Source organism: Notamacropus eugenii, chromosome 1 (assembly GCF_028372415.1).
Source record: "Notamacropus eugenii isolate mMacEug1 chromosome 1, mMacEug1.pri_v2, whole genome shotgun sequence".
Taxonomy (NCBI): Eukaryota; Metazoa; Chordata; class Mammalia; order Diprotodontia; family Macropodidae; genus Notamacropus; species Notamacropus eugenii.
In genome coordinates this window covers 60,863,821-60,890,039 of record NC_092872.1, presented here as the reverse complement: position 1 = coordinate 60,890,039, position 26,219 = coordinate 60,863,821, and the positions used below count along the sequence as shown (strand labels likewise).

At 39.1% G+C, this 26,219-nt stretch overlaps 1 protein-coding gene and 1 long non-coding RNA gene across 2 annotated transcripts in view; one reads left to right on the top strand and one right to left on the bottom strand.

Moving 5' to 3' along the window:
- Nucleotides 1-26,219, top strand: part of SLC5A11 (solute carrier family 5 member 11) — a 47,162-nt gene that overhangs the window by 17,369 nt on the left and 3,574 nt on the right. Inside the window, exons 7-15 of the mRNA XM_072603959.1 lie at nucleotides 649-754; nucleotides 5,674-5,754; nucleotides 16,322-16,527; nucleotides 21,244-21,379; nucleotides 22,548-22,655; nucleotides 23,078-23,228; nucleotides 23,798-23,966; nucleotides 25,285-25,500; nucleotides 25,771-25,936. Coding sequence (XP_072460060.1) covers nucleotides 649-754; nucleotides 5,674-5,754; nucleotides 16,322-16,527; nucleotides 21,244-21,379; nucleotides 22,548-22,655; nucleotides 23,078-23,228; nucleotides 23,798-23,966; nucleotides 25,285-25,500; nucleotides 25,771-25,936 — 1,339 coding nt within the window. The remainder of the gene's footprint in view (nucleotides 1-648; nucleotides 755-5,673; nucleotides 5,755-16,321; nucleotides 16,528-21,243; nucleotides 21,380-22,547; nucleotides 22,656-23,077; nucleotides 23,229-23,797; nucleotides 23,967-25,284; nucleotides 25,501-25,770; nucleotides 25,937-26,219) is intronic.
- Nucleotides 15,933-24,772, bottom strand: LOC140500906 (uncharacterized). The gene is made up of 3 exons (XR_011965970.1): nucleotides 24,689-24,772; nucleotides 18,467-23,944; nucleotides 15,933-16,901 (listed from the first exon to the last, which is right to left on the bottom strand). It is a non-coding gene; the product is annotated as an uncharacterized lncRNA (long non-coding RNA).

The following is a 26,219-nucleotide window of genomic DNA, read 5'->3' as shown; positions in this document are numbered from 1 at the left end:
GTAAAAGGCAAATTTTAATGAATACTCATGAGTTACTTAATCAGCTGGACCTAGTTTCCTCATAGGGGCTACATCATTCCCAGGGTCAGCTCCCTAGACTGATCATACTCTGAATCAGTACTCCAGGAGTGACCTTAGTAAAGTCATGTGAACTGGATATCAGAATATCGAAAGCCAAGGCTCCCTGCTCCCCATAACTACCCTCCCACATATGTGCACCCTTTGGACAATCAAACATGCTAAGGGACAAAGAAAGGGCTCCTCAATGGGACTCATTTCAGCCACCCCAGGATCCAGGTATCCGTGAAGAATGATGAGATCTCTGGGAGAGGGTGCTAACCTTAACTCTAGGAAGATGTTGGCTATCAATCATAATGAATTGTTTGTTCTCCCAACGGAAGGGATGAAAGAAAATGGGAATTTACAAACCACTGGAGGGAAAAGCTTCTCCCTTGTGTAGGAAGTATAAAGTGGTAGAATGGAAAGAGTACTGGACTTGATGTTAGGAAGACCTGAGTTCCAATCTCACCTCTGACACCCTGAGCAAGTCAACCTCTCTCTAAGTCTTAGGTTTCTCATCTGTAAGATGACGGAGTTGGACTAGATGGATCTCCTGCCCTACCTCTGTGATCTTACTCATTTCCTCAGGTGGACATGTATGCAGGAGCCATCTTTATCCAGCAATCCTTACATCTGGATTTATACCTTGCAGTGGTGGGACTGCTGGCGATTACAGCTCTGTATACAGTGGCAGGTATGGCTGAAACCCCTGGCGAGGACACTGGGAAGTCTCAGGTTAGGAATTCATGTGGTGCTATACGGCCTACTCAAGCAATTTCAGCCAGAAACAACTTCTGCTCCCTTCCATCCAACACTGTTGTCTGACGGGTAATCAGTGTCCCTTCCCAACATTGCAAGTGCAATACCATTCACTAGAAATGTTCAAGCTATTTATCATAGTCCCTTTCCAGAGAAGGAACATGAGACTCAGATAAGTGAAGCAACTTATTTGCCCACCTGTTTCCTGGTATAATAAGAAATAGTTGACTTTGGGGTCATGGGATTTAGAGATGGATGAATCCTTAGCAGTCATCTAATTCAATGCCCTCACCTTATGGATGAAAAAACCAAGACCTAGAAAGTTGAGGTGACTTTTCCAATGCCACAAGAGTAGTACATAGTAGAGCTGGGATTCAAACCTAGGTCTCTCCATCTAGAGTTCTTTCCACTCCACCCTACTTTAAAAAAAAAAAATTTCATTTAACCCTCTGGGTTTTAGTTTTCTTATCTGTAAAATGGGGATAATAGTAGCACTTACCTCCCAGGGTTGTTGTGGGGATTAAATGAGGTAATATTTTAAAAAAATTTTTTCCCCATCTCCTCTCTCCCCTAACCCAGGACAGAATGTATTTTGATTATTCTTTCCTCCCATCTGTCCTCTCTTCTACCACCTCCCCCCTTTATCCCCTTCCCTTCTATTTTCCTGTAGGGCAAGATAGATTTCTATATCCCATTGCCTCTGTATCTTATTTCCTGGTTGCATGTAAAAACAATTTTTAACATTGATTTTTAAAGCTTTGAGTTCCACATTCTCTCCCTTCCCCCTCCCCACCCACCCTCATTGAGAAGGCAAGCAATTTGATATAGGTTATACATGTGTAGTCATGCAAAACACCCATAACAGTCATGTTGTGAGAAGACTAAATATATTTCCCTCTATCCTGTTCTGCCCTCTATTTATTCTATTCTCTCTTTTGACCTGTACTTCTACCAAAGTGTTTGCTTCTGATTAGCCCTTTCCCCAATCTGTCATCCCTTCTATTATCCCCCTTCTCTTATCCCCTTCCCCTTGCTTTCCTGTAGGTAAGATAAACTTCAATACCCAATTGAGTGTGTATGTTATTCCCTCCTTAAGTCAGATCCAATGAAAGGAAGGCTCACTTATTCCCTCTCACCTTCCCCTTCTTCCCCTCCATTGTAAAAGCTCTTTCTTGCCTCTTTTATGTGAAATGATTTACTACATTCTGCTTCTCCTTTTCTCTTTCTCTTGGTACATTCTTCTCAACGCTTCATTTTCTTTTTTAGATATCGTATCTATGTATGTATGCATGAATATATATATATACATATATATACATATATATATATGTGTATATATATATATATATATATATATATATATATATATATATATATGTGTATATATATATATATATATATATATATATTCCCTCCAACTCTCCTGATACTGAGAAAGGTCTCATGAGTTACAAATGTCATTTTTCCATGTAGAAATATAAACAGCTATACTTTAATAAGTCCCTTATGGTTTCTCTTTTTTTGTTTACCTTTTCATGCTTCTCTTGATTTGTATTTGAAAGTCAAATTTTCTATTCTGCTCTGGTCTTTTCAACAAGAATGCTTGGAAGTCCTCTATTTCATTGAAGCTCCATTCTTTTACCCTAAAGTATTATACTCAATTTTGCTGGGTAGGTAGGTGATTCTTGGTTTTAATCCTATCTCCTTTGACCTCTGAAATATCATATTTCAAGCCCTCTGATTCCTCAGTGTAGAAGTTGCTAAATCTTGTGTTATACTGATTGTGTTTCCACAGTATTTGAACTATTTCTTTCTGGCTGCTTGTAATATTTTCTCCTTGATCTGGGAGCTCTGGAATTTGTCTACAATATTCCTAGGAGTTTTCCTTTTGGGATCTTTCAGAAGGTGATCATTGGATTCTTTCCATTTCTATTTTACCCTCTGGTTCTAGAATATCAGGGCAGTATTCCTTGATAATTTCTTGGAAGATGATTTCTAGGTTCTTTTTTTGATCATGACTTTCAGGTAGTCCAATAATTTTTAAATATCTCTCCTGGATCCATTTTCAAGGTCCATCATTTTTCCAGTGAGATACTTCACTTCGTCTTCTGTTTTTTTTATTCTTTTGGTTTTATCTTATAATGTCGTGATTTCTTGTAAAGTCATTAGCTTCCATTTGCTCCATTCTAATTTTTAAGGAATTATTTTCTTCAGTGAGTTTTTGAACCTCTTTTTCCATTTGTCCCATTCTGCTTTTTAAGGCATTTTTTCTCTTCATAGGCTTTTTGGACCTCTTTTGCCATTTGAGTTAATCTAATTTTAAAGTTGTTGTTTTCTTCAGAATTTTGGGGGTTTCTTTAGCAAGCTGTTGACTCGTTGTTCATGATTTTCTTGCATCACCCTCATTTCTTCTCCCAATTTTTCCTCTGCTTCTCTTACTTGATTTTCAAAATTCTTTTTGAGCTCTTCTATGGCCTGAGAGCAATTCATATTTTTCTTGGAGGCTTTGGATGCAGGGGCTTTGACTTTGTTGTCTTCCTCTGATTGTATATTTTGATCTTCCTCATCACCAATGGTGTGAGAAAATACCTCTTCAACAAGAAAATAACAATCTGTAGTCTGTTTCTTTTTCTCCCTTTTGCTTATTTTCCTGTCAATTACTTGACTTTTGAGCTCTTTGTTAAGTGAGGGACTTCAGAAGGAGCCTCTGCTTCAGCAGGACCTACCATAGCCCTGTGGCCAGACCATGCTCCCCTCTCAGCCAGGTGAGAGACCCTTCCCACTGACCTTCAAAGCTGTCTGGTGTTTGTGGTTTGAGAAGTCTGGAAACTGCAGCTGTCACCAGCAATTCAGTCCCATAGGCCTATTCCAGCTCCATCCGTGTCTGTGCTGAACTGTATTCCACTTTCATCCTGGTGCAATAGACCTTTCCTGTCAACTTTCCAGATTGTCTTGGGCTGGAAATTTGTTTCAGTGTGTCATTTTGTGGCTTCTGCTGCTCTAGAATTTGTTTAGCGACATTTTTACAGGTTTTTTGAGGGGTCTAGGGGAGAGATCTAGCAGGTTCATGCTTCTACTCTGTCATCTTGGCTCCACCCCAAGAGGTAGTATTTATAAAGCACTTAGCAGAGTGCCTGGCACAAAGTAGGCACTTAATAAATCTTTGCTTCAAAACCTGGAAAGACTTTCATGAACTCATGCTGAATGAAGTGAGTAGAACCAGGAGAACCTTGTACACAGTAACAGCAACATTGTGAGATGACTAACTTTTATAGACTTGGCTCTTCTCAGAAATGTAAGGATCTAAGACAACTCCAAAAGAGTCATGATGGAAAATGCTTCCACAACCAGAAAAAGAACTATGGAGTCTGAATGCAGATCAAAGTGTACTATTTGTTTTCTCTCTCTGTCTCTCTCTGTCTTTTTGTCTCTGTCTCTCTTTCATTTCTTCTTGTGGTTCTTCCCATTGATTTTAATTCTTCTTTACAACATGACTAATGTGAAAATATGTTTAATAAGAATGTATATGTAGAGCCTATATAAGATTACATGCCATGGGGGAGGGAAGAGAGGGGGAAAAATTTGGAATTCAAAATCTTATGGAAGCGAATGCTGAAAACTAAAAATTAATTAATATTTTAAAAAATTATATCTTCTCTCCTCCCTCTCTCTCTCCCTCCCTCTTTCCTTCTTTCTCTTTCTTTTTCTCTTTCTCTCTCTTTTTTCTCTCTCCTCTTTCATTTGCTCCCTCTTTTCCCCTCTCATTTTCTCTTCTCTCTGCCTTCTATTCATTTCTTCCTTCCATTCTTTCTTTTCTGTCTTCCCTTCCTCTCTTCTTTCCTTGTATTCTTTTTTCCTTCTCCTCCTTCTTCCTTTGTCTCTCTCTCTTTCCCTTTCCCCTTCCCTCCCTCCCTCTCTCTCCCTTCCAATCTCCCTTCTTTCCATCCTTCCCATAAATTCTCTGCTGGAGAGTCCAATGTACTGGGGCTTTCATTTGGTTATTTTAATGCTTCACAAGTTCAACATATTGGTGATCCATATATTATCTTTTACTGTCACCATATGACCTACTTACATCTTTTTTCATCTTAGTAATAGCTACCATATGTCCTGTCATTGCCTTTTGAGTCTGTGATTCTTCTAAGATTTTTATTGTTTGATATTTCACAGCTGCATAGTCTGATAAGGATAATTTTGGTATCAAAAAGATAAACTTAAGGCACAGTGAAAATTTGGGAACTAGACTGCTCAGTTTCCCCAAATGTGACTCAACCCAATCTCCTCTTATTTAATATTGGACCTAGCAATAGGGAACCACTGAGTAGAGGAGTTATGTGATGGAGGCAGTGCATTAGGAAGGTTACTCAAGCAGCAAGCAATGTGAAGGATGGATTAAAGAAGTTATAAACTGCAAGGAGATCAATTAGAAGGCTCTGGCAAGAGATAAGGTCCTGAATTAGCACCTTAATTAGAGTAGTAGTGAAAAGGAAAGAATGACTATAAGGGGCATTTTAGAGGTTGAATTGATAAGCTTTAGAATCAGATTAAATGTGAGGAATGAGGAAGAGGGAAGAGTCAAAGATGGTTCCAAGGTTATGAGAGGATAGAAAGCATCACTGTACTGCACTCGGATCCCATTCTTCTACTCCACCCAGCAACCAGCCCCTTCAAGCATAACAAATCAATTGGTCCAGTCCTTACATTCCCCCCTAAGTCAATGTCAATGCTAGGTAGCATTTTGCCTAAATTGATTATGTTGGGATGCTTATGCTTGGAATATATATTTTAATACCTAAGCATGGCTCAGAGTAAATCCCTCCCACTCTGTCCTCATTCTTTTTGTCTTCCCTTCAGGTGGCCTGGCAGCCGTGATCTACACAGATGCTCTGCAGACTGTCATCATGCTGGGAGGAGCATTCACATTAATGGGATACAGTGAGTATTTCTAGACATTCCATGCTGAGCATCATTAAATTGCTATTATTGTTGTATTTTTTAAAAATTGTTTTTAGAAGTAGAGGTGAGGCATAGCCAGGTGGCAATAGATGGCCAACAGAATGGTTTAGTGGAAAGAACCCAACTCAGAGTCCCCTCTGAGTCTCCATATTTACAAAATGGGAATAGTAGCATATGTATTACCAACCTCACAGAATGGTTGTAAATCATAAATAGTATCTAAAAGTCAGTCCTCATCCTTAGGGAATGAGTGCCTTCTTCGTTCACCTTCTGCATTTATTTCTAGGACCATCCTCTTCACTCCAGACTCCCAACAGGGATGGGTCACTCCTATCACCTGTAACTATCCCACCTCCAGGATCTAGAATTCTCAATGACCATCACCTTTCATCCTTCAATCTCTCCCTCTGCTTATACTTCCTAAGTCTATTCTTCATGTTCCCCATGAATTTCAGTCCTTTTCCCTCTTCTTCTATCCATCACCTTTATGCTGCCCCTCTTTTCTGCCCTTCACATTCTTGATTTTTCCTTTGGCCATTTCAACCTTATATGACCAATGACCTCGAAACTATTGCCCCCTTCCCTCTACTGCCAGTCTTACCTTGCCCAAATCCAGTTATCTGTCTTCTCCATTTCTAGTAATGTGGTGCTGAAATGCTCCCAGAGAAAGTTAAACAACCATCAGGAGTGGGGAACCTGTGACCTTGAGACCACATGTGATCCTCTAGATCCTCAAGTGAGGCCTTTTGAACCCAAATGGGGCACACTTGAGGACTTGTGCTACATGTGGCCTCGAGGCCACAGGTTCCCCACCCCTGGCCTAGGCTTACTCCAGTTTTTGTTAATTAATCTCAATCAGACCCTAAATGCTATAAAGCAAGCCTTTTTTTCTTCCTAACTATTCCAAGCCTTCTCCTCTCTCTTTAAAGCTCCAAACATCATCTCCTCCCTCTATTCTTTTAGCAGAGGAATTTGCTTCTTAATTAGCTGAGGCAATTGAGATTAGTGAGTTCCTTCTTCCCTATTCTATACCTCAGGCCAGTGGTATCCAAATCAAATAGAAATGAACCCCTGCAGGCTGCAAGCTGACTTAGAAAACCACAAATTAACATTATCTATGCCAGGCAGATAGGTGGTACAATGGATAGAACACTGAGCCTCGTGTCAGGAAGGCTCATCTTCCTGAATTCAAATCTAGCCTCAGATCCTTATTAGCTTTGCGACCCTGGGCAAGTCATTTAACACTTTTGCCTCAATTTCCTCAGCTGTAAAATTAGCTGGAACAGGAAATGGCAAACCACTCCAGTATCTCTGCCAAGAAAACCCCAAATAGGGTCACAGGAAAGTAGGACATGACTGAACACATCTGGTTTAGGCTCCTCATGAGTTTTTCAGGCCACAAAGTTTGAAGTTTATTCCTCAATTCCATTCTCTCCTCCTTTATCTCATTTTCTGTTGAAGAGGCTACCCTTATGGTTGCCAAACCCAACTCTTCCACTGTATTCTTAATTCCATATCTCCTGTTTCTTTTGGAAACTTGTCCTCTTACATCATTCCTTCTCTTTTCTAATCTTCATCCTTACCTTATCTGCTTGCTTTTTCCCTGCCATGTACAAGGTTTTCCCCATCCTTAAAAAACCCTCAATTCAGCTCGCCATCCTTTCAATCTATTGTGTTATATGTCTTCTCTCTTATGTAGCCAAACCGTTGAAAGATTCATCCATAATCTTTGCCCCCATTTTCTTACTTTTTACTAGCTTTTTAATCCTCACATTCTGGCTTTGGAAAATCTCTTCCCTTCACTCCATGGAAAGTGTCCTCCAAGATGACTAATGATGCCTTAGATGCTAAATTAAATGGCCTTTTCTCAGTCCTTACTCTGCCTGATCTTTCTGCAACTTTTGATACTGTTACCCTCTCCTCCCACACACTCTCCACCTTCCTTGGGTTCCATAACACTACTTTCCCTTGGTTCTCCTCTTCTTTATCTGATCATTCCTTCTCAATACCCTTTGGTGGATCCTTATCTTTTACTCCTCTGCTAAGTGAGAGCATCTCCCAAGGCTCTGTCCTGGGTCTTCTTCACTCTATGCTATCTCCCTTAAGGATTTCATCAGCTTTCAACTGTTCAAAGATAGCTTCTATAGAGACAAATGTCATATCTATCTACCTGGCCATAATTCTCTCTTAAACTCTAGCTTGGGAGTTTTAATGTGGGGTTCATGAACTTTAAAAAAAATCAATGAATTTTTGATAACTGCATTTCAATATAATCTATTTCCTTTGTAATTCTATTTTTTTTTATTTCATGTACTTAAAAACATAATTCTGAAAAGGTATCTGTTGGCTTCACCAGATTTCCAAAGGAGTCCTTGGCACAAAAATTGTTAAGATTCCCTGTTTTAGCTACTCTCTGTTCTGCCAGATGTCACTTGCCATTTAAATACAATAATATCTTCCTTAACAGCCAAGTTTGCTCATAGCAATGCTAAACTTTTACAAACTGCCATTTGATGCAACTGGTCATCCTCAGAAACGTCTTTGTAAAAGTGCTTTTATTTGGGAATATTACATTTAGAACATTTAAAAAAACTGGAATTTTAAAAGGGCTTTTAAGAAGAGACTGAAAGTGATTGACACACACAATCAGTCACACATAGATTATAATGAGTCCTGTTAGCAGAGCCTATATATGGTATCTGAAATTTTTGTCAGGGTACCTGGAAAGATTCATTAACCACTTAAGGAAAATGAGTAATTTCTGGGGAAACACATCAGTCCAATCCAGTTCACAAATATTTACCAAGCACTTGCTGTATGCATCGTGCATGTAGCAGCAGACCTGATGCAAGGTTTAGATAAGACAAGGTCCCTGCTCAAATACAGGGCTTCTTAAACTTTTTCCACTTGTGACCTTTTTTCACCTGTGGAATTTTTACACAACCCCAGGTATATAGATATATAAAATAGATATAGAAATCAAACTGATAATAAATTGTAAAGAAATTCATTTTAAAACAATTCTTTGTTATACACATATTTTTACCACTTATCAAAAATAAGCAAATTTGCATACTAATGAGATGGATATACTTATTCATTTTTACATAAAGAATTAAATCGTAGCAGAATATTTGATGCAGCAGGATGCAGAGCATCTGCCATGTTTTTCAGTTGATCGATACTCTGATTATATAACTGCCAGGGCTGAGTATGCTGCTTCGCATAAATACATAATATAAAATGGCAGAAGTATGTTTAAGGCCATTTCAGAAATTGTTGAAAATTCTGTCCTAATCCCAAGCCAAAATTCGTTTAATGATTTTGCATGTACAGTAAAAAACACTGCAATCCATAACATATAATCGTCTCAAATCTTAGCTGAGGTGTTTCTGGTGGCATTTGTCAGCATTGTATGCAAAGTGCACATGTTGCGTGTTCAGAACCAAGGCTGCAGTGAAGCTGCATGGTGCAACATGGGCAAGTGCTACCAGAGACAACCCAGATTCATTAAACATTTGATTCTGAATTAATTTCTGATCATTGCACATTCAGAAACCTTTTACTATTGCCCAATTTTTCAAGATCCCCACATTCAGTTACTGAATCCCATGTCAGGACACAGTTTAAAAGGCACCCCTCTCTTGAGAGATGCTATTTCTTGGGGAATTGCCAAGTGTGACTGAGACAAACAAGGAAGATATGCTTCTCCTCCAGCTGTTGCCATGGTATCCTTACTTCTTGGGAGATGGATCCGATTGGCCCAGATCCAAAACTCTCCTCCTTCCACATAACTCTTATTCAGCCCCTGTCTTCTGGCAGGCTCTCTTTTCTACCCTCCCCTATCTTTGCTTCAACACAGATTGATCACTCAAGAGGCTTCTTTAAAACAATTCTGACCTGTGTTGTGAACAAATTATAAAAGGCCCCCTACACTTGCCTGAATTCACTGTCCTTTCTGCTAATTCCAGTAGGAATTCTACCAGTGCAAACCCAGGATCCTTTGGCATTGTTGATCTTGGCCAGTTTCCCTAGGATTTCAGCACTTCTTGGGCCTGGTTTCAGAGAATACTGTCTTTTAGCCTCAGGGCCTTCATGCCATCTTATCTAACAATTAGAGAGCAACATGCATCTATTAAATATCTCTATTATGTGCCAGGCACTGATCCAAAGACCTTGGTGACCTTCACTGGCCAGTAGATCCCCATTTAAGACCTATGATTTTTTACCTTTTCCTAGAATCTGAGATTGCTTGCATCCCCCAGTTTGGAGAGCTATGGTACCCAATTCTTAATCGACTTTACCCACTTGTTTAGTCTGTAATTGGATGACCAAGCATGACATAGTTATTATAGATTTTGAGCTGGAAAGAACCTTAGAGACCATCTAGAACAGAGATTCTTAACCTGGGGTCCATGAGCTTGTTTTAAAAAAATTAAAATTTTTTAAAAATTATTTTTATTTATTTCGTTAAATATTTCCCAATTACATATAAAAACATTTTAACTCATTTTTTAAAATTTTGAGTCCCATGTTCCCTCTCTCCTACCTGTCCCACACTTTGAGAAGGCAAACAATTTTATATCAATCATACATGTGAAGTTATATAAAACTTCTTACCATGTTGCAAAGAAAAACATAAAAAAAACAATAAAAATAAATTGGAGAAAAGAGTATGTTTCACTGCATTCAGAGCTCATCAGTTCTCCCCCTGGAGGTGGATAGCATCGTTTATCATGGGTCCTTTGGAATTGTCTTGGATCATTGTTTTCATCAGTGCAGCTAAGTCTTTCACAGTTGACCAACATTGCTGTTAATGTGAGCAGTGTTCTCCTGATTCTGCCCACTTCGTTTTGCTTGAGTTCATATAAGACAGTGCATCCCCCTCATCATTTCTTGTTGCACAACAGTACTCTGTCGCAATCACATACTACAACTTGTTCAGCCATTCTCCAGTTAATGGGCATCCCCTTGATTTTCAATTCTTTGCCACCATGAAAAGAGCTGCTATAAATATTTTTGTGCCAATAGGGTCTTTTCCCTTTTCTTGTATCTCTCTGGGACAAAGATCTATTAATGTGTATTGCTGAGTCAAAGGGTATGTACAGTTTTATAGCCCTTTAGGGGTAACTCCAAATTGTTCTACAGAATAGTTAGACTAGTTCAGTACTCTACCAGCACAGTGGATAGTGTGTTGGACTTGAAGTCAGAAAGACTCATTTTCATGAATTCAAAGCTGGTCTCAGACACATATTAGCTATGTGACCCTTGGCAAGCCATTTAACCCTGTTTGCCTCAGTTTTCTCATCTATAAAACGATCTGGAGAAGGAAATGGCAAACTATTCCAGTATTGCCAAGAAAACCCCAAACAGGGTCATGAGGGGTTGGACAAAACTGAAAACAACTGAATGACAACACCAAATCTTTTCTGTCCCTTATTTGATCATAAACTCTTCCCTTATCCATAAATCTGACAGATGCATTTTTCCATATTCTCCTAATTTACTTATTAGATTACCCCTTATGTCTAAATCATGTATACATATATACTATACATATATATATATAAAATCATATATACCATGTAAATCATGGTATATTGTATGAGATGTTGGTCTATGCCTAGTTCCTGATGACTTGCTTTCTAGCTTTCTTGGCAGTTTTTGTCAAATGGTGAATTCTTACCTCCAAAGTTTCAGGTCTATAAAGTACTAGGTGTCTATGGTCACTTGTGTACCTAATCTATTCCACTGATCTATCACTCTCTTTTAACCAGCACCAGATTATTTCCATGATTACCATTTTATAATATATTACAAACTATATATTTCAAACTATAGTTTGAAATCTGGAACTGCTGATCTACCTTCCTTAACATTTTTTTTTTCATTTATCCCCTTGACATTCTCGACCCTTTGTTTTTCCAGATGAATTTTCTAGTTCTATAAAATAATTATTTGGTACTTTAATTAGTAAGGCACTAGACAAATAAATTAACTTGGGTAGAATTGGCATTTGTTTATATTGGCTCAGCTTACCCATGAGTAGTTAATATTTTTCCAGTTGTATAGATCTGTTTTTATTGTGTGAAAAGCCTTCAAATTTATCGTCATTAGAGGTAATGCTTGGTCTTGGTTTTAGAAAGACACTACTTGTTTTAAGAAAGATTGATTCCTGTGCTTTCTACTGTTTTAAATAGGAGTGGGTATTACATTACGTCAAAGGTTTTTTCTGCATTTATCGATATAATCATATGATTTTTGTTGTTTTCATTATTGATATAGTCAATTTATGTCAATAGTTTTGCTAATATTGAACCAGCCCTGTATTCCCAGTATAAATCCCACCTGGTGACAGTGTATGATCTTTGTGACACATTACTGTAATCTCCTTGCTGGCATTTTATTTAAATTTTTTGCATTGATATTCATTAGGGAAATCAGTCTATACTTTTCCTTCTCTGGTTTTGCTTTCCCTGGTTTAAGTCTCAAAACCCTATCTGTGTCATAAAAGGAATTTGGTAGGACTCCTTCTTTACCTATTTATTGAAATAGTTTATATAGTATTGGGATTAATTGTTTCTTAAGTGTTTGGTAGAATTCACTAAGCAAAATACTAGCCAGGAGACTACAACACATATCACAAAGATTATACATGGTGACCAAATGGGATTTATACGAGAAATTCAGAGATGGCTTAACAAGGAAAGCATAATTGATTATATCAATTACAAAAGTAACAAAAATCATATGGTGATATCAATAGATGCAGAAAAGCCTCTGATAAAATACAACACTCATTCCTATTAAAAACAGTTGAAAGCATAAGTGGATTTTTCCTTAAAATGATAGGAAGCATCTACCTATAAACCAAAGCAAGCATTATTTGAAATGGAGATGAGCTAGAAGACTTCTCAATACGATTAGGAGTAAAGCAAGGATGCCAATTATTACCAATATTATTCACATTCTCCAAGAAATGCTAGTAATAGCAATAAGAGAAGAAACTAAATTGAAGGAATCACAATGGGCAACAAGGTAATAAGACTATATCTTTTTGTGGATAATATGCTTATATACTTGGAAAGTCCTAGGAATTCAACTAAAAAGTTAGTTGAAACAATTTATAATTTTAGCAAAGTAGTAGTATATAAAATAAACCCATATAAGTCATCAGTATTTCTATATATCACAATAAAACTTTGTATGAAGAGATAGAGATACCCCATTTAAAAAAAGCTATAGGCAGAAAATAAATGTGAATATACCTGCCACAACAAGCCCCCAAACATGAACATAGTGTATAAAATACTTTTCATACACAAACAAGCTCAGATTTAAATAATTGGAGAAATATTAATAATTCATGGGTAGACAGAGCCAATATAATAAAAATGACAATTTTACCTAAAGTAATTACTTACTCAATGCCCTCCGAATTAAAGTACAAAAAAAATTTTATTGGGCTAGAAAAACAACCATCAGAAAATTCATTTGGAAGAACAAAAGATCCATGAATGTTAATGGAATTAATGAAACAATGTAAAGGAAAGAGGTTTAGCAGTACCAGATCTTAAACTAAGTTATAAGGCAGTAATTATCAAAATTATCTGATACTGGCTGAGAAATAGAAGGTTAGATCAGTGGGAAAGAGTAGACATACCATACACAGGAGTAAATTATTATAGTAACCTTGTACTTGACAAATGCAAAGATTTAAGCTTCTAAAGTAAGAATTCACTATTTGGCAAAAATAATATTGGGAAAACTGGAAAGCAGTCTAGCAGAAATTGGGTATAGAGTAATATCTTAAACCATTTACCAAAATAAGGTCAAACTGACCTAGATATAAAGGAAAATATAAGAATATTAGAAGAACATACAACATATTACCTATTCAACTTATGGATAGGAGAAGAATTTATAAATAAACAAGAGATAGAGAGCATTGTGAGATATAAAATGGATAATTTTTGTTGCTTTAAATTAAAAGGATTTGTACAAACAAAACTAATGTAGCCACGATTAGAAGGAAAGCAGAAAATTGGGGGTGGGAAATCTTTGCAGACAATTTCTCAGATAAAGGTCTCATATCTCAAATACGTAGAGAACTTGTCAAATTTATAAGACTATGAATCATTACTCAATAGAAGGTGTGTTTTAAAGGTAGTTAAGAATCCTATATTTCTGAGGTGAGGAAGGAGTGTATTCCAATTGCCTGTGCAAAGGTGCAGGGGATGGAGATGGATAGCTAGAAAACTAGTTTGGAATAAGGTTAAAGAGCCTCTTTTGAGGGAAATGAGGCTGGAAAGGTAAGTGAAAATCTTGTCCATGAGCTTAAGAAACCCCTAGTTGAGACATAATACAAACAACCAAAGAGAACTTAGTCAAATTTATATGAATGAGTCATTCATTACCCAGTTTATAAGAATATGAGTCATTCCCAGTCAAAAGATATGAACAAGGCATGATTCTAAACTGAACCTTTGTGATTTTTGCTTTTTACACCTGAAATATCTCATCTTGCCTCAGTTTCTACTGTTGATTGTCATGACTTTCATCATACGTAGAAGTACAATTGAATATTTTCCAGAGACTAAATATAGTCAAATAGTTCACAAGGTTAGAATGTTCCTATCTTTGACCACAGAAGTGGTTTAGAACACTTAGCTGATATTGTCTCTACAGAATATGTATGGAATGCATTTCTGAATTAGAAAAATAGGAACAGAGAGAGGATTGTGTCATTTTCTTGGTCTAAAGGGAAATGTTTAATTTTCAAATAGGTGACTATATGTATTTTCTGTTAAAATGCATGATTGCAAAATAACAAAAGATATCAATAGACAGTTTTTCAGGGAAGAGATCAAAGTTATATATGATCAAATAAAATGCTCTAAATCATTATTGATTAGGGAAATGCAAAGTAATACAACTTTGAGATATCATCTCATACCTATCAGATTGGCTAAAATGATAGGAGAAAATGACAAATATTGGAGGGAATGTGAAAAAGCTGGGACAGTGTTGGTGGAACTGTGAACTGATCCAACGATTTTTGAAAGTAATTTGGAATTACGCCCAAAGAATTATAAAACTGTGTATACCCTTTGACCCAGCAGTACCACTATTAGATCTGTTTCCCAAGGTCATCAGGGAAAAGGGGAAAGAACCTATATGTTCTAAAATGTTTATAGCACCTCTCTTTGTGGTGGCAAAGAATGTGGACATTGAGAGAATGCCCATAAACTGGGAAATGGTAAATAAGTTGTAGTACGTGATTGTGATGGAATACCATTGTGCTGTAAGAAATGATGAGTGGTTTAATTTTAGAAAAACATGGAAAACTTGCATGAAATAATGAAAAACAAAATAAGCAGAACCAAGAGAACAGTGAGTACAGTAGCAGTAATACTGTTCAAAGTACAATTGTAAATGTAAGTTATTCTGAATATTATAAATACTCAAATAAACTGCAAAGGACCTATGAAGGAAAATGCTGTCTGCTTCCAGAGAAAGAACTGATAAATAGAAAGATGCCTAGTATGGTTTTACATGTATTTATATATCTGTGTCAAATGACATCCTTCTCTAATGAGGAATAGGGAAGGAAAGAGACAGTTTGAAACTTAAAATGTAACCAAAAAATTAAATTTAGAAAGAGTTCACTTGTAAATCAGTCTGGTCATGGGAATTTTTTCATTGGGTGGTCATTGATGGCTTGTTTATTTTCTTTTTCAAAGACAGAGTTATTTAAGTATTCTATTTTTCCCTTCTCTTAATCTGGGCAATTCATATTTTTACAAATATTCATCCATTTCATGTAGATTGTCAGTTTTGTTGGTATCTAACTGAACAAAATAACTCCCAATAATTCCTTTAATTTCATCTTCATTGGTAGTACATTCACCCTTTTAATTTTTGATACTAGTAATTTGGTTTTCTTTTTTTTTTAAATCAAATTAACCACTGTTTTTTTTATTTTGTTTTTTTTTTCGTAAAACCAGCTCCTGATTTTATTTATTAATTCAATTGTTTCCTTGCTTTCACTTTCACTCATCTCACATTTGATATTCAGGAATTCCATTTTGGTATTCCAATGGCAATTATTAATTTGTTCTTTTTCTAGTTTTTTCCTTGCATACTCAAGTACTTGATCTGCTCTTTAGTTTACTGATGTATGCATTAATAGATATGAATTGCCATCTAAGTACTATTTTGGCAAAACTTTTGGAATGTAATCTCATTCTTGTCATTCTCTTTAATGAAATAATTGATTGCTTCTATGATTTGTTCTTTGACCACTTAGTCTTTAGGATTAGATTATTTAGTTTCCAATTAACTTTTAATCTATGTCTCTATGACCTTTTATTACATATAATTTTTAATTGCATTATGGTCTGAAAAAGAAGCATTTGATATTTCTGCTTTTCTGCATTTGGTTGACATTTGTCCAGCTTCAGTCATCATCTTGCAAGCAGCAGTCGTAGAAGATGAAAGGGTCAATCTGATTTTACAGGTGACTTAGTCCTTCTCTAAATTGCAGGTTTTGCTGCAGTTGGTGGTATGGAAGGGTTGCAGAACAAATACTTTACAGCTGTGGCCAGCAACCGGAGTGCCAACAACAGCTGTGGGTTGCCTAGAGATGATGCTTTCCATATTTTCCGAGACCCTGTGAACTCTGATCTTCCTTGGCCAGGGATCCTTCTTGGAATGTCAGTCCCTTCACTTTGGTACTGGTGTACTGATCAGGTATAGGTTAACCTCACTTATTGTGTATTCAATATGCATAGCTCAATTTCAGCACTTTCATTTAGTTCTAATTGCAATTCAGTGTAAGTCATTGCCATGCATCATGTGGCTCGGTTAATTAATCTTCCCTCTGGACAGTATATTGTTTAAAGGTACTTTCTCTTCTAGGTCCTATTTCTTTCTAATCTTTTCTTCTTGGAGTTCTGTTTTGATTACTTTTTCTGTTCTTATCTACTTCTTTAAGCTCCCTAAAGATGTTTAAATCACTCTAAAATTCCAAGTTTAGCAAAATGAGGAGGGGGTAGCAATAAATCTAAAGAGACGGTACTTCTCATTTGTGGGTGAACAGTGTTGCATTTTCAACACAATTTTACCTGCAATGTTCAAAACAGATGGAAAGCAATCAGTCCCCCCAAAAAAGGTCTTTTTGGGTGTGAGGGAATGTTCAAAGTTAGATACTTTTGAAAGCACTTTCTGCAAATACAGAAAATGTTCTAAGTATTTCTCCAATATACTAAAATTCTGGTACTGTTGAGACTTGTGTTTTCAGTCCAATTCTTCAATATATTTGAGTATAAAGCCCTATAATTAGGACAGGCAGCAGGGGCACTGCTCTGGATGACTGAAATTTAGAGGGTACTGTCTCCCTAGGGCATAGAAACAAATGAAATGAATGTCTCCTAAGCAAGAAAAAGTAATTAAAATAAGAAGGTCCAGGAACAACTCCTCCCTCGCAGCTATTGGGGAAGCAAGTGAACCCCCTTCCAACCTAGTTCTGCTCCCCCCCAATTCATGACCTCAGCAACCTCTTCATCAGAGGACTCACAGTTTTCCTGAAAATATATCTTTTCCCTGATGATCATACTTCAGGTGAGCTCCTTTCTTCTCTGCCCCTAAAGCTTGTAGCTTTCCTAGCAGTATTTGAGATCTCTCTCATGTGCTAGGGGGATTCGCCTCCAGTGCAAAAATTTCTAGTTTCAGCTCTTTTTAAAGTGATTATAAATATTATGATACAGGTATTTTGTTAAATGTCTGATTTTTAAAAAGACTGGCTGCATTCTGATGTGACTTTTTAAAGTTTTTTTTTTTTGAGGGGAGTCAACTTTCACTATTATCCTACTCTGATGTCTCTTTGTGATCTGAGGATGATCCTGGGTTCTTGGAAGCTACAAACCCAGGCTGTTCTGACAAGTTGAAAAGACTTCAAGTATGGGCTCAGTAATGTACTCCATGTTTCTTGTCCAAGAACTATCCTACTTAAGTTAAAACTATAGGGTAACAATTTTTTTTTTCAACCACAACAAGTCTCAAAATCAATTTTCTAAGTTACAGAAAGGTCGCAATCTGCATTAGTGGAAGGATTCCCTAGAGTAATAAAATCACAGTTCTTTGAAGTAAAGACCTTTTCAGTAGTAAGGGTTAGTTATCTTTTTCTATGGGGAACATATGTCTTAAAATTATAATGTAAACAAATGGGAAAATGAGATTATTTGCCAATATTTGAGTACCTCAAAATATATTTCCTAGCACTTTCTTCTTCATACTTGTAGCAAAAATTTACCTGAACCTGACTTCAAGGAAAGAGGTGGAAATAAAAAGCATGTAGGATTTGGGGGATAAGAGGGAAGGGCTTAGTGACCATGGGAGGAGACTCAGAGCAACTGCAGACAGGAATAATTTCAGGTAAATGTAAGAACTGCAAGATCATTAAGATGAATCCAACAGCAGAGTGAAAAACCCAGGGAGTTCTTAGCATTTCTCTAGATGGAGAAGTGTAAGAGGGGAATGACCAGCAGTGTCGAACACAAGTAAAAACAGGGGACACTAAACTGTTCATAAGGATCCCTGGGGGCTACATATTGACTTTGAAGACTACATAGTAACATTATCTACAATCTGTTATATTTTTATTTATTTCTAAAAAATATTTCCTACTTACATTTTAATCTGGTTCAGCCCCATTTGGGAATGTTGCTGAATATCCACCTCTCATTTAGACAACCATCTATCCTGACTGGTTCAACCATCCACCTGCCTAAAGGTGAGAGTGGAAGGAAGAAGGGGAGGCAAATTAGGTGCTCTGGAGGGACCCTTCCATTTCTATCACCTGTGGCCTCAAACCCTTTGATCTTTGGTTGATCTAAACTGGGATCTTTGTCTAAAGTTTCAAAACATCAAGTTTTGGTATCAGTTGATGCCCTTGTCCTTCAAATGTTAAACCGTTACAGCAGAAACTAAAAGTAGTCAAGAAGACCCTAATTCTTAATTGGGCAGCCTGTAAGGTACAAACCAGCAGACTCACAGAGTGAATTCTTCTGTTTACTGAAAGCTAGAAAGGTGGTGACTTAATAGAATATCACACATTCTTGCCAAAATCATCTGAGGAACAAAAAAGTGGGGAAATATGACTGGGGAACAGTCCATATGAAGAAAGCCTAAGAGTTTTAGTGCCTTAATAAGTCAGTTGTGGAACACAATTGCCTGTCTTAAAAAAAAGGTAATGGGTTTTTTGGGGGGGTAGGGTGGATGTGAGCTTCAATTTCATAAAAGAAGCATGTTGTTCAGATTATGGGAGGTGATGATCCCCCTGTATTCTGTCCTAGTCAGAAAACATCTGGAGTATTTTATTAAGTTCTGGACAATGCAGTATAAGAGGAACGTACTTCATTTTTTGTTGTTGTTCAGGTGTGTTTAACTCTTCATGACCCTATACACTGTACAGTCCATGGAGTTTTCTTGGGAAAGATTCTGGAGTATCTTTGCCATTTCCTTCTCTAATGGTTCCTTTTGTCAGGCAATCAGAGGTTGAGTGATTTGCCCAGCTAGGGCACACAGCTAGGAAGTGTCTGAGGCTGGATTTAGACTCAGGTCTTCCTGACTCCAGGCCCAGTCTTTTATCCACTGATCACCAGCTGCCTCTACTCGGTCTCCAAGACTAATACCCTATCCATAACACTACCCAGCTGCCTCTAACTGGATGTGGACTTATTCTGCTTAATACCAAGAGGACAAAACTAAAATGAGTAGATGCAAATTATACATAGTCTGATTTCAGCTCAACTACAGTTATGCAAAAAATAGAATGAGTTTCCTCAAGGGATAGCGTTCCTTCACGCTGGATGTTGTACAAGGAGTCACTGGATGACCAGCTGGGAATATTTTGAAAGGAATTCTTGTTCAGTTTACAATTAGATGACCTCTTTCATATGCTGAGATTCAATGATTATATGTCAGTGGGAAAAAATTCATTTCATTGAAAGTTCCTGGTAGCCTCTAGGATGGAGGGGGAAAAACGTTGCTAATGAGCTCAAATAACACCTAACCTTGCCAAACAGGTTGTCCCAAAAGTCTTAGTGCAGTTTTAATCTTTTGTTTAAATAGCTTAAACTGCATTGGGACTTTTGGAACACTCTTCTATTTCATCTTTCAATGTGTTTTGTCATGTTTGAAAAGAGATGTGTTCAATGCATGTTAAATGCCACAAAGAAGCAACAGCATGAATGTCTCACTCATGAGGAAGAGAGCTGTTGATTACATCTTGCCCTCTTGTTCAGGACTTTCCCCTCCCTCCCTTTGTGAGGCAGTTAGGTGTTGGAGTAGATACCTATCAGAGTTCAGATCTGGCCTCAGACACTTTACTTGCTGTGTGAACCTGGGTAAGTCACTCTGTCTACCTCAGTTTCCCCAACTATAAAATGATGGTTAAAAACAGCACCTATCTCACAGGGTTGTTTTTAGGATGAAATGAGATAATCTTTGTAAAGCACTTCACATAGTACTTGGCACATAGTAGGTGTTTAAATTACAATTATTTCTTTTCTTCATTATACCTTTGCTAGGAATAGATAACATCACCTCCTAGCACTAGCCCAGAGCTTTCTGCTTCAATCAAATTCAGTTCCACAAACATTAATTAAATACCTGCTCTCTACAAGGCACAGCGCTAGGCACCAAGGGATATAAAGAATAAAAAGAAACTATTCTCATCCTCTGACTTCCATGCTCCCATTCACAGATAAGGAGATGCAGAACATGTATAAAGTAATTTCAGGAAAGAACTCAATTGAGCACATTGGGAAAGATCTCATGTAGGAGGTGTGTTTTGAAGGTAGTTAAGAATTCTATGATGCCAAGGTGAGGAAGGAGTGCATTTCAAGCAGGAGGCATTGCCTGTGCAAAGGGGCAGGGGCTGGAGATGGACAGCTAGCAAACTAGTTTGGGATAGAGCCTGCTTTAAGGAAAAACCATAAAATAAGACTGGAAAGATAAGTAGAAGTCTAGTCCATGATCCTAAGAACCCCCACACTGATGGAGACATATAATACAGCTACCAAAGAAGTAATTAGAGGGCAATGAAAGGCCACAGATAATTAAGAGGCCAAATTAATAACTATAGTAGACATTAAGAGCTCTCTATTTTCTTTCTGACTTATACTTCATCAGAGGAGTTGTGTGGGAAGAAAGTTAGTAGAAGTGATGGGAATGTGATTATTAATTCTGTTGACTTAGAAGAATTTCCCCTAGAGAGGGAACCTCAGACCTCTTTGCCTTCAAGTTCCTTGCCGGACGTTGCATTCAGATTGAGAATGAACCAAGATGGCGCTGGTAATATGCTCATCTCTTCCAATCCACTTGCATAGACTGTTCTCAGGCTGAGCAAGCAGCCCCTGGCAAAGCTGCTCCCGCACCCTCCCAAGCGTCCTCTGTGGTTTACAGGTTATCGTCCAACGGTCTCTCGCTGCCAAAAACCTCTCCCATGCCAAAGGGGGCTCGCTGATGGCTGCATACTTGAAGGTGCTTCCTCTCTTCCTGATGGTGTTGCCTGGCATGATCAGCAGAGTCCTCTTCCCAGGTGAGAAGGAGTGGGAGGGGAGCTATGGCCAGACTATTGACCCAAGTGATTGAAGGATAAACCTTGGAAAGAGCATGAGATTTGGAGTCAGAGGACCTGGATTCGAATTCCAGCTCCTACCTATGTGACACTGGCCAAACTGAATATATCTGAGTCTCATTTCCTTGTCTGTAAAGTGAGGGAGTTGGCTTATCTTCAAAGGACCTTTGATGAAGTATGTGACCTACCTACAGACTAAGAGGTGATGAACACAAGGTGCAGAATCCAGAGACCAGCATTTTGGGATATGAACACAGTGTAGAATCACTTTTGCTTGACTGCACTTGTTATGATGGTTCCCCAATCCTTCCCTTTAATGGGGGGTTGGGGTAGCAATAGAAATGAAAAGAAAAAGAGGACCATCGTCATTTTTTTAAATACACAAGAGGACAGAAGAAGTTCAAGGAAATAGAGACGAGTAGGATAGTTTTGAAAGTAATGTGTAGGAATTATTATATATATTTTTAAAAAGCCAGCGGTCTGATATGGAGACATGTTTTCATATAGAACCTTTTTGTGTGTGTGTTCTACTGCATGTGTGGAAATGCTTTTCTTTGGCATTTAAGCTCTGAATGTCATACATATGATGAGACTCCATTTGTGATGTTCAAAAACCTCTTCTTTCCTTAGAGGGTCCAAACCTTGAAGGATTGTGGGAAAGTAAATGAGAAAGACTTCAGCTGTCTCTGCCCCTTTTTTCCTTCAGTTCTGATGGGGAGTCAGGAGACCTGGGTTCCAATCTTTGCTCTGTCATTTTAGGAAAGTAACTTGGGAAGGTTCTTTAACCTTTTTATGCCTTAGACTCTCCATTTGTAAAAGGGGGATACTAATGATTTCTGGGCCTGCCTCAATGGCATGGTATGGAAATCTAGTAAGAAGATTTGGGAAGTTTCTGAGGTGCCAGATAATGATTATTCTGTGCTCTGAGCAACCAGTGTCATGGTCTCCATTGACATTAGCCCGATGAAGTCATGAACATGGGACCAGACTTGCAGGTGGCGCAGATGAGACTTGGATCCACGTCTTGCTAGATTTCCCACATTTCTGGCCCCTGCCCAGAGCTCAGGCTTCCTAAGCCTTTGCCAAATCATGCCTATGCAACTATTTTCCATGCATTTTTCCTTCACAGATTTGGTTGCCTGCGCTTCCCCTGAGATCTGCCAGAGAGTCTGCGGCAACTCTGCTGGATGCTCTGATATCGCTTATCCCAAACTTGTTCTAGAGCTCCTGCCCTTAGGTATGAGGCCTCCTCACCTCCCATGAAGACTACAGCAAGGAGATGGGCTCTGTGTTTGACACTGCCCTACCCTGGGTTCTGGCTACAGATAAATCTAAACTCCAAGCTAGGTTGGGTTCAAGGCTTGGCTTTAGGCTTTGGGCACTAAACTGTGTTACTTTTAAGTATCACTTTCTACCCAGAACAAGACAAAAGACAGAAGATAACCTAGTGGCCTCATCCTAAGAGGAGCTGATCAAGGTCTCTCCCATCCCCTCAGAGGACTCTCCACCTACTCTCCCCCTACCCCAAGATGGCAGGCATTGCTAAAAGCAGGGCCTGGGGCTGTTGGAGAAGAAAGAAAGGAACAGAAGGAACCCCAGGGAACAGCTGTTACCAAGAGGGAACTTGTGTTCCACAGTGGTCTTTCCTCTGCCTCCCAGGGCTCCGGGGACTGATGATGTCCGTTATGGTGGCTGCACTGATGTCCTCCCTCACCTCCATCTTTAATAGTTCCAGTACCATCTTCACCATGGACCTCTGGCTCCATTTCCGGCCCAAATCTTCTGAATGGGAACTCATGATTGTGGGCAGGTGAGGGGGTGATTCTGGCCTCACCCCACAAATCCTGGCTCTCTTTGAAGTCTTAGAGCTTTTTTGGAAGGAGACTAAGGGAGTAATCCATGCTGGATGGGAGGGAGGAAACAAAACTGAAAGATGCAGTAACCAACTTGAAGTTCCTAGAGATAGAATCCAATCAGTAATTTTTCCATCATGGTTGAAAGAGGTCTTTTAGCAACCCCTGCCATCATGGGGTAGGTGGAAGGGAATTCTTTCAAGCATAGGGGAGATCTTGCTCAGTTGCCCTAACTAGGAGGCAATCTTGGGCTGAGGCCACTAACCATGAGACTGGGGAGACAACTGAGACTAAGGGATACCTGCAACTTCACATTAAAAGCATAACATGTGAAACATATGCAAATATCTGGACTTGGAAGGTGCCATGATACCATCTTCCATCCCCTGCCATCTTGACTTCCAAGGCTGACCCAGAAGTGTTCTGGCTCCGTGGGTAGGGGGAGGCCTTTCCCCATGGATGGGTAATGGGGGAGAAGGGAGAGCTAATGTTGGGCCTTTCTCTGGGTGGGGCCTGAATGGACCAGAGTGTTCGTGCTGCTGCTGGTTGTGGTGTCCATCCTCTGGATCCCGTTGGTGCAGGCGAGCCAAGGTGGCCAGCTCTTCATTTATATCCAATCCATCAGCTCTTACCTGCAGCCTCCAGTGGCCATTGTTTTCATCATGGGCTGTTTCTGGAAGCGAACAAATGAAAAGGTAGAGTTTGTAGATTCTACATTTGTAGAACTGTCTAATGTCAAAGTTGAAGTGAGGCCTTAGAACATCAAACGTGACCACTAGAAACCCCCTTTGCACACAGCATATCACATCTGCAGTGGGGATGTTGGGCCTTAGAACATAGATGATGGCAGCTGGGAGGGACCTTAGAGAAATATAAATAGAACTTCTAAATAGGAAGAAACCTCTAAAAAATCCCAGGATTTCAGAATTGGAGAGGATCTCAGAAAAGGCTGCCTAATCTAACCCATACCTGAAAAAGGAGTCCTCTCCACGACCTCCTTAACAAGTGGTCATCCCACCTTGGCTTGAAGACTCTTGCACCTTCTCTCCCTTCAAAGCTCGGCACAAGTTCCCCTTCATTTTAAAGGACTTTCCTGATTCCTTGAGAAGTTAGTGACCCCTCATGCCCACAAATCATTGCATATTCATTTCACATATGTCTTATACTCGCTAATATGTGAACATGCTAAGAATCCCTCAGGAAGACATAAGCTTTTAGAGGGCAGAAGTATTTCACTTTTGTCTTTGTATTTCTATTCAGTCAAAGGGGCACACTTGAAGACCTAAAGGGCCACAAGGGGCCTTGAGGCCGCAGGTTCCTCACCCCTGCTAGCCTGTTGTAGGCCCTACTGTTTGTTGATTGATTAGTTGAATGGTTCAAATGTGTGTGTGTGGGGGGGGGGGGGCGGGGTACTCACCAGCTTGGGGAGGTTTTTCTTTCCTCTTTCCCCAACTAAGAATATAAAATGTCAGGCCTAAGAGGGACCTCAGAACAGAACGTAGGATTCCAGCACTAAAAGGGTAAAGCCTTAAAGTAGAAAATGTAAGAATCAGAATTTCAAGACAGAACGTAGAATTTTAGAACTTGGAAGGAAGAAAGGAAGGAGCTAAGCATTTATTGAGCACTTGCTGTGTGCCAGACATTGTGTTAACTGCTTTACAAATAGTATCTCATTTGATCCTCACCACAACCTTGAGAGGAAGGTGTTATTACTACCCAGATTTTACAGATGAGTAAACTGAGGCAAGCAGGTTTCATGACCATGGCCGCAGCTAAGAAGTATCTGAGGTTAGTTTTGAACTCAGATCTTGCTGTCTCCAGGCCCACCACTCTATCCACTGTGACATCTACCTGCCTCTAATGTAGAATGTCGAAGCTCAAAAAGATTTTTAAAGCATGGAAGAGAACAGCAAAGGGGGCTGGGAGCATTTCATTGCATTTTGCCATTTGGAGAACACTAAGTTGAATGACTAGGACTTCTGGACGCTAAGGTGACTTTCTGTTGCTTGACAGGGGGCCTTCTGGGGTCTGCTGACCGGTCTGCTTATAGGCATGATCCGGCTGGTGCTGGACTTCATCTATGTGCAGCCTCAATGTGACCAGGTGGATGAGCGCCCAGGTGTGGTGAGGTACATTCACTACCTCTACTTCTCCATGATCCTGTCTGCCGTCACACTGATCACTGTGATCACAGTGAGTTGGTTCACAGAGCCGCCTTCTAAAGAGATGGTATGTTTGGCTTTGGCTGTGGAATTCAGGCCCCAATGGGCCTGTTGGGTGTTGAGGCTGACCAAGGTCAGAGAGTCTTCAGGTGGACCTGGGAGCTCTGCCTTTCCCCACTACCCAAGACTGTCCTGAAAGCATATTCGTGATGGTGAGATTTAGGGAGGGGAACAGGCAGTAGCTTCTACTTGCTGGACTCAAAAAGTCAGATGCACAGGCTTATGAGCTGGGGAAAAACCTGAGAGAACTTCCTCACAGGCTGCTGCTTCTCCCTAGGTCACTCGTTTGACCTGGTTCACTCGCCATGACCCCCTGATCCAGGAGGAACAGGTATTCGCAGACCCTTTCCCTCCAAGCTTCTCCAAGAATGTGACCCCAGAGGGCAGCAGCGCCAGTACCCACTTTGAGATGACCCAGGACACTGCTTCTAAACCTCAAAGTCGTAAGTTAACCCTTACCTTCCTACCTTCGTATAATTTAAAAATATTTTTTGCTTAAAGACACAGACCTGAGGCTCAAATGAATTATGTTTGTGCCCTAAGAGAGCGGCCTGGGTAAAAATCCCAGGATTTAGAATCAACATCTGGTTTCTCAGGTAGGCCTGACCTGAAAGGGCATCTTATGTAAGGGTCTTCTTCTCTCAAGCAGTCAATGTCCCTGTTTTGTGAAGTGAACCTAATAGTCCTTGTTTACTTACTCCCACCTCCCAACCTCTGAAATCCTTA